Raw genomic sequence first — 8,613 nt, 5'->3', positions numbered from 1 at the left:
GAAGAAGTTTTACAAGTTGAAGGAATAGATTTAGATCTATTTATCTTGTTAGACTTCTTAGGAAGAGATGCTGTGACAGTGGATTTACCTTTGTCTTTGCACCCAGAACTCAAAGGAGTTCCTTCAAGATGACTCTCAGTAAAGAAAGAGGACTGAAAGGAAGAAGTGTTAGGAATCGAAGAGACAAAAGTACCAAATTTAAGCATGGACATGTCTTTAACACATTCTTCCTGATCATAGGAGAATCCTAGACCAGTCATTTTCTTGGCCGGGATCTGAGCGTTAATGATCTCAGAGGCCTTGACCGAAGCTTTGCACCACCCTTCAATGGTAGCTTTCTCAGCCTTGAGTTCAGCGATTACTCGCTCACGCTCAACAACAGCTTTCTCACGTTCAACAGTGATGGCTTGGTTTACAATAACCTGATCTTTAAGATTTTCCTTAACAAAGGTCAGTTCTTTGATCTTAGAATGACAAATCTTTAATTGCTCATGAAGATCAATGTTAAGCATTTCAGCTTTTGATTTGCCATTGAGGGCATTGTAAAGGTCAACCGTCAACGTATCTAGTGCAGAAATACTAGAAGAAGAAGAGGGTTCATTCAGGATACATACCTGAGTAACAGAAGATGGCTCATAAGAGGTAGATGCTTTAGAAGATCCTTYGTCAGCATCAATGGCCATCAAGCAGACATAAGCTTTATCTTCTTCGTCTGAAGATGATTCATCAGATGATTCATCCCAGTCATGCTCTTCAGCAATAAGGCCTTTAGCCTTTCGCTGGTTGTTCTTCATCTTCTTGTATTTCTCCTTCAGTTTTAAGTATTTTTCATCTTTGGTCCTGAAAGAGGAGGAAGCTTTAGAAGATGGCTTCGCAGTCTTCTTAGATCTGCACTCACCTGCAAAATGTCCGGGCCGGTGACAGTTGTAGCAGACAGCTGAAGCCTTGTCTATTCTTTCAGACTTTGGCTTCTCCCGGAAGGATAGCTGAGGAGATCTGCGAAAATTGCTTTTACTGGCGAACCTTCTAAATGACTTAGTCAGGAGTGCCAGGGACTCATCAAAATATGTTAAATCAGATTCAGGAATGTCCTCAGAAGAATCTATCTTCGTGATGACCACGGGAGGTAGAGAAGAAACAAAAGGAGTAGAAGTTTCAACTGAAGAAGCTTCAGAGATCAAAGCTAAAGGAGCGCTTTTCATTTCCCTGGAATTTTTTACAAGATTTCTTTTCAGTTGACGAGATTGCTCATGGTTAAGCAGAATCCCGTATAAGGTAGAAAGAGAAAGAGTGGACATGTCATTTGACATCTTGAGACACATGGAAAAGGTGTCCCAAGACTCAGGAAGGCATTCTAGAAACTTAGTCAAGGTTTCAGAATTAGAATATTCCCTGTCTACAGCCCTTAGATCAATAAGAAGGTAATTAAATCTTTGATGTACTTCAGACAGTGTCTCGGTCTTTCCATAGAGAAAGCTTTCATACTGTCTTACTAGATTGATCTTTCTAGTCTCCCGAACCTGAGTGGTTCCTTCATATTGGACACATAAAGTATCCCATACGGATTTAGAAGTTTTGAGTTTCATCACTGATTGATAGATCTCATCAGGAAGAGACATAGCTATTATAGACCGAGCACGCGTGTCTATAGCTATTTTCTTCTTGTCCTCATCGCTCCATTGATGTGGAAGCTTTGGAATCTGCCGTTCAGGAATCCCGGCAGTCGTAGCTGTTGCTGGAACAGCCGGAACAATAGCAAATGGTATGGTCCATTTTCTATATAATGTGGAATTTCATGATCCACACCTTCCAGAAAGAGGGACATCCTGTTCTTCCAGAGACTAAAGTTGTCACGGACAAACCGGGGAGGTTTGGCAAGAGAGCCATTATCTTTTGTGTGTGTGTGTTTGTAATTTGTAAAGCCATTTGTAAGTAGTAAGTTATCTAAGAAGAGATAAATTAATATAGAAAATTAACCAAACACAAGGAAAGAAAGAAAACACTGCTCTGATACCATTTGTTGGTCCCGTAAGGGTCTACAAGAAGAGAAACAGTTTGTAGAAGGGAGGAGATGAATACAAACACAATATTTTCAAATTTAAAATATATATTGATAAAGAAGATCAATACAGATTTTACAAGATTGTTTGCGAAAAGATAAGGTAATAACAATCTATCTAAATAATCTTTGGTTACACACAAAAGCTTTAGCAAATACAAGAAAAAAGATTGCTAAAAGAAAGATCCTTTACTTAAGGTAGAAAATGCTTGAAGTAAGAATAAGGTTAGAGAGAGATGCGCGCTCTCTGCATGGAGAAGAAACACTTTTATTTATACCCAGTGCATTAAATGATCATTTAATGCAATATGGTAGGTTTAGAGTGCGTGTCAAACCTTAAGAGGAAGGTTTGTCCTTTGCTACAATGAATAGTACAAAAGCACTATTTCTGAGCAGACATCCTTACCTAAAGTTGGTGGACAAAGAGTCAACTAATCGGCTCTGTACCGTACTAACTTTTGTAAGGGTATGGGTTTATCCTTTGTGTACATAAGGACAAGACAACAACAATCGTGCTAAGCAAGCTTCCTTTGATCGCTGAATGCTGGAATGACCTGAAGGTCTCATCATCATTCGCTGAAGCTAGAGCAGTCTTCACACATACATAGACAGACTTGTAATCACTGAATACCGCTTCAGATCACGTACTCGCCGGTCTCTAATCTTCAGTTTCAGTCTTCGACGTTTGCTGAAGGTTCTTTGGTGTGAGTGTTGTYTTCTTGAAGTATTGCTGTYTCTGAWAGATTTACAAWGCAAGTTCTTCAGCGATCATTGAACATACTCAATGAAGATCGCTGGAACTTAAAATACAGAAACACAAATACAACGTGAAAGAGAAAAGGGATTATCATCAAATCACTGAGAGAGAGGATCAACAATGAAACTATTAAAAGGTAAACAAACAACCCAATATTGCATAAACTTATACGATGTAGGAACAAACCTACAAAATCACCAAGAAAGCGTCAAGATTACTCTACAACTTGCTATATCGACATATATTCATTGGTCGAATGCTCGTAAGCGATATGTTGCGTGACGTGCAGATTGCACATAAGTCGCTACAACTTCTCATTTTGAAACAAATACGACGCCCCATCACTTGGCATGCGACTTCCCAAGCTGCTTGCAAGTCGCTAACTTATGTACAGTGATATTTTTCCTCCCTTATACGCGTTATGCCGTTATCCACAAGATTTTATCGACGCACACGAAGCTGCATATAACTTCTGAGATGGGTATTATCGTGGGTTGCTTTCATATATGAAATGGGCCGAGTTCTGTATCAAACATAACATCTCACATTTCTTGATACAATTTGCTATGTCATCAATCTAATTAACTTATTGCAACACTTTTATATATGACGTTTATCGATTTTCACATTCGAAGGTTATTGAATTCGATTATGACTACGCATTGACAACGGTTTCGACAGCAGTGGATTGGACCAAAAGCTGTTCTCCTTCATAAACATCCTCCCATACTTGTGGCAATGCTTCTCTCATATTGTGGATGCTGTTTAAAGCATGATCTGCCCCTGCCACAACACTTGACCTTCCCACCTGTATGTTTTAGTATCCAAAACTTATTATTATCATTATTTAAAAACAGTACAACAAAATCGGGTTTATATGACGTGAAATTAGTATGTGTCTTTTACATAATCTCAAAGCAACAGGCTGATCCAATAAGACTATGATCTAATGAAGATTAGTGAACTTACAATGACGGTATGAAATCCGGCAGCCTTTGCAGTGGCTATGTTTCTAACGCTATCATCAAAGAAGATCTGAAAACGAACGAAACCGTTAATTTTCTTTTATTAGTTTTTATATATCAATCTTTCGTAACAATTTTTGATCGAGTTTTCAGTTTGGTAGATACCGAATGATTTGCACTATAATAAAATCAAAGTGTCCTAATAGATGACCATTTTAGATGACTCAATTGTGTCTTCTATGTAAAAGTGTTGCAATAAGTTTTCATAACGTTCTTGGACGTCTTAACAAGTTTTTAATGACACTTTTGAAATAAAGCGTCGTATTAATTTTTTTATATGACATTATTTGAAAAGATGTAATGTAATATCATGTAAAAAGAAGTGTATATAGTACACTTCCAAAAAATGTCTTTGAAAGAAATGCTAATACGACACTTAATATTATAAGTGTCTTAGAATTTTTTTAACGTTCAAAAGTATTTTATAAACTTATTACAACGTTTTTGTATTGAACATACAATTGTTTGTTTGGTCCCGTATTTTGCATAGACATTCATTTACGTATTATATATAAACCGGATATTTGTTCAAGTATTAGTGCAGAATGATTACTACAACAAAATCGGGTTTATAGGATACTTCGAATTTCTAAGTGTCTTAATAGACCTATTTATAGGACTTAGTTTATAGGACCAAAAAAATAAAGTGTCATATCTAAAAGTGTTGTAATAAGTTTATATGACGTTTCTTGACGTGGTAATAAGTTTTTTAGGATACTTTTAATATAAAGGGTTCCATTAGCAACTTTATAGGACACTATTTGAAAAAAATGTCCTATAAAAACAAGTGTCCTATAAAAACTTGAGTTTATAGGACACTTTCTCAAAAGTGTCCTAGTTGTTAATGCGACACTTTGTATTAAAAATGTCCTAAAAAACTTGTTAAGACATCCAAAAGCGTCATATAAACTTACTACAACACCTTTAGATATGACGCTTTATATTTTAATCCTATAAACTAAGTCCTATAAACCGGTTTATTGGGACGCTTAGAGATTGCGGGTGTCCTATAAACCCAATTTTGTTGTAGTGGATTAGTTGAGTATTAAAATGTTGGAGGTGAGAGTTCATGAATATATTGGGAGGAAAAAGGACATAAGAAGTTACTGTTTTTTTGGGGTCAAGATTGGCGATGATAGTAGCAGTTTGGAAGGATTCAAGAGCCGGTTTGCATACGATTCGGGTTGGAGAAGAAATGATGCGAGCGTGATGATTTTCGACAAGGTTGGGTTGCTGATCAGTATTGAGAGTTTCAAAACAGATGACACCTTGGAAACAGTCTTCCAAACACATGCGACGGAGGACTTGAGCTGCGTGTGCTTGGTCCGCGTTTGTGAAGATCTGAAACCGACACACACATGTACAGTTGTTAAACGATTTACCAACGACTGAAATAAAATCGGATAGCAAGACAGACGTACGATTTTGCGTTGTGGCATCGATAGCAGAAGGTTCCTTAGCACCAAATCAGGTTTGAGAAGATGGTAAGGTAAGGTTCCATGTACAAAACCATGAAATGCATCGTTGTCAAATTCATAACCAAGAGCCTGCCAGATTAACCAAAACATGTTCAATATTAAGAATTACAAGTATATATATATATAGATCATAATCATACATATGTACATGTACTACTGCTTGACAACACCAGCAATCATCTGTATATAATACTATATATCGTTTAAACGGATAAATCACATGTGATTTTAAGTGTATAATCACATGTGAATGGTCAACCTCTGTGGTTTTATCTGTTCTTTAATAACATGCATGTGATATAGGGTTCTCGTAAGTTGACTTTGTTCTCATTTGATCCTCCATGTATATATAGACTCGGGTTTAGGAAAAACCACAAAGAAATGGAAAACTAAGTAACACCCTAATAACCATTCATTTATACGGTATGTGTATATGTGCATAAAAGTAACTGAAAATGTTTTTTGGTTTCTATGAACATGTGCATACCAGACCGATTACTTTTATGTACGTGTGCATACCAGACCAATTACTTTTATGCACATGTACATATTGTATAAATAAATGAATGATATATATATATATATATATATATATATAATTTCATTCAAGAAAAGAACTGAATAGTTTGTGCTAACTGTGAGATCCAATCTCAAACATAAATCAATAGATAAATTAAGAAACTAATATTTTTGTTAATTTGTAAAATTATAAATTAAAGGTTTTAGGTATTTTAAATTTTTTATCTCTCTCTCTCTCTCTCTCCTATCTCCAGTCTCTTACGAACACCATGTGATACCCAAAATACACCAAGATACTCAATGTGATACTCAAAGCACACCAAGTAAACTTTGAGACACTGTGATACCACTGTGATACCAACTGTGGAGGGAATGGGGGAAGGGAGATAGGTAGCGAGAGGGTTACAGGAACAAAGATAGGACTAGCTGTCGGGAATGTTCACTGGTGGGTGTTTAGTGGTCGATTATCGGAGACGGCGTCTTGGTCAGACAAGATGACCGGAGGAGGTCACGGAGTGGTGGTGGGTGCCGGAGAAGGCCACCGGATTTGGTCCCTGTGTGTCCTTGTGTACATATATTAAAATAATTAAACTAATTAAAATAAATTGAAATATTAAACTAATTAAAGTAAATTGAATAATCAACACAGTTTACTAATTTATCATTTGTTTTATTTTAGTAAATAACATTAATTATCTAAAAATGATTGGCTCATATTGGAACTCACATTTACCACAAATTATCTAGTTCTCATTTGATTAGACACCTATATAGAGGTCCATTCAAGAAAGAACTGATTAGTTTGTGATCACGTAAGAAAAAATATTTTTATGAGAAACGTAAGAAATGGTGAAAATATATACCCTTGTATATTGTGTGAATATTATGTTATATTTTGTGAACACGGTGCAGAATGTGCAGTACCTTCACCCGTTTATGTGAAGATTGTACGCCAACTCCACACGCCTTCATACAATATAAATGGTATCTTTACATATATTATATGAAGGTTCCATTTCTCACACTTCTCACGAATAATACATCTCTCACATGACCCAACCCTATATATGGGTTTGATAGTCCATGTCTGGTCGATTGGGACTCCCAACACTTCTAATCTCGACCCGACCCGACCCGACCCGTTTAACCAACACCAAATAGTTCTTGAACATGAAGCTGTAACGTATATATACCTTGAGACCAGCCATCGTTGTCCCGTGTTCTCTGTACAAGTCCAAGCACATATCGGGAACTTGACACTCGTCTATCTTCAAGTATGTCAACATGAACTCTGGATGAAAAATTGCCAACTTATAACCAATTTTCAAAAACATTACGTTGTTAATACAACTTATTGTAACACTATTGTACAAAGTGCATATATAGTTCTGGTCTTATTACGCAAGTCCTATTAAGTGCTTTATTATCACGCCTAGGGATAATTAAACGTCTTAAAAAACCCATTTTGTTGTAGTGAGTGCATCCCTGGACGGATTTGAAACCGCCCACGGTTGAGATTTCCAACTTATTAACAGAATGAAAATGGCTACAACGATTCGGGTACCTTCAATGTTCTTGCGACAAGAAGAATTAAGACCTAAGCTCATTGGGTACAACGTATCATCCATGTCTGAGAAAGATGAACAAAATAAACATTTTTAACCATGGAAAATTACGGGAAAAACTAGTAAACAAAGAAAGCAACGATAAACATACCAAAGAGCAAGCATTCGTACTTGGGTGTTGCGGGTGATGCAAGTATTTCCATGACCAACGACGAAAACTATGATGAAAATTAAAGTTTACCTTCGGAAAACGATTACGTATAATATATGTTGTTATCGATATGAATAATACTTAGGTTTATATGTAAGCAAATGTCTGAATGGTTCATAACGCAAAGGAAGCTTATTATTTATAGGTCCCCTTAGGTATGTAGGTGACACTATTCACATGTTATATTCCTTATTACAAGTTTACGATGGAATTACACCCATGGTATATATATTGGTATATATGTTGGATTAAGAATATTTCTTTGCTATAAATCTGTATTCCGTGTTCCGAATCGACCAAATCGTATGTATATGACGGTTCGAATAAAAAAGGGGAAAAATTGGTTAGAAATGAAAGAATAAATGATTCATATGTGAATATGAATCATTAATAAACTTGAAAAAATGAATTCATTTGAAGATGCTCATATGAATTTACGTTTGTTTGCTTACTTATTCACATGTGAAGATGTATATGTCAACCAACGTTTTCTTTTATCACTTATTCACATATGATCAATGTAAACTCACATTGCAGATTTTTCATATGAATTTATATATCTTTAAATAAAAGTCTTCGATAATTCATATATGAATCTTTCGTTTTCCCATGTAGATGTATTTTTAAATCTGGGTATTTAGTTGAGATGGATTACAAGTGTACCACTATAAACCAAGGAACCAAAAAGAACATGAGATGTGTTATCCTACGCACCTTTCATTGTTTATTTGATTCCAACGTGGGTTTGTGTGGGTGGGAACAAAAGTACGCCCACAAACCATATTTTCATTTCCTTTCTTGTCCAATAAAAGATTCTAAAAACAATATATAAATAGTGAAAGTTTAAAATATTTAAAAAAATTAAAAATAAATTTCGTTCGTATACAAAATCATATATGATTTACGTAACAAATTATATATGATTTAAAAGTCATCCGCTTCCATTTAATGTAAAATCACATGTGATTTTGTATGTTAACGACGTTTTTCTTGTTTTTT

The 8,613-nt window shown here is 35.6% G+C and overlaps 1 protein-coding gene across 1 annotated transcript; it reads right to left on the bottom strand.

Moving 5' to 3' along the window:
• Positions 1-2,966: 2,966 nt before the first annotated feature.
• LOC112512352 (suppressor of disruption of TFIIS) lies at positions 2,967-7,810 on the bottom strand. The gene is made up of 7 exons (XM_025118263.1): positions 7,555-7,810; positions 7,403-7,468; positions 7,032-7,129; positions 5,263-5,388; positions 4,949-5,182; positions 3,786-3,851; positions 2,967-3,624 (listed from the first exon to the last, which is right to left on the bottom strand). Exons 1-7 carry the CDS (start codon positions 7,604-7,606, stop codon positions 3,472-3,474), a joined length of 795 nt encoding a protein of 264 aa, XP_024974031.1. The 5' UTR covers positions 7,607-7,810; the 3' UTR covers positions 2,967-3,471.
• Between the last annotated feature and the right edge of the window lie 803 nt (positions 7,811-8,613).

This window comes from Cynara cardunculus, assembly GCF_001531365.2.
Source record: "Cynara cardunculus var. scolymus isolate 2C chromosome LG 5, CcrdV1, whole genome shotgun sequence".
Lineage (NCBI taxonomy): Eukaryota > Viridiplantae > Streptophyta > Magnoliopsida > Asterales > Asteraceae > Cynara > Cynara cardunculus.
The sequence above is the reverse complement of the archived record's forward strand: the minus strand, read 5'-3'. Positions and strand labels throughout refer to the sequence as shown.

What these genes read in the sequence shown, in the direction of transcription:
- LOC112512352 (XM_025118263.1), bottom strand. Translation starts at nt 7,606, where the DNA reads ATGGAAATACTTGCATCACCCGCAACACCCAAGTACGAATGCTTGCTC. An exon ending in CGATGCCACAACGCAAAATC is followed by an intron (nt 5,183 to 5,262) that starts GTACGTCTGTCT and finishes TGTCGGTTTCAG; the next exon opens with ATCTTCACAAACGCGGACCA. An exon ending in ATCTTGACCCCAAAAAAACA is followed by an intron (nt 3,852 to 4,948) that starts GTAACTTCTTAT and finishes GTTCGTTTTCAG; the next exon opens with ATCTTCTTTGATGATAGCGT.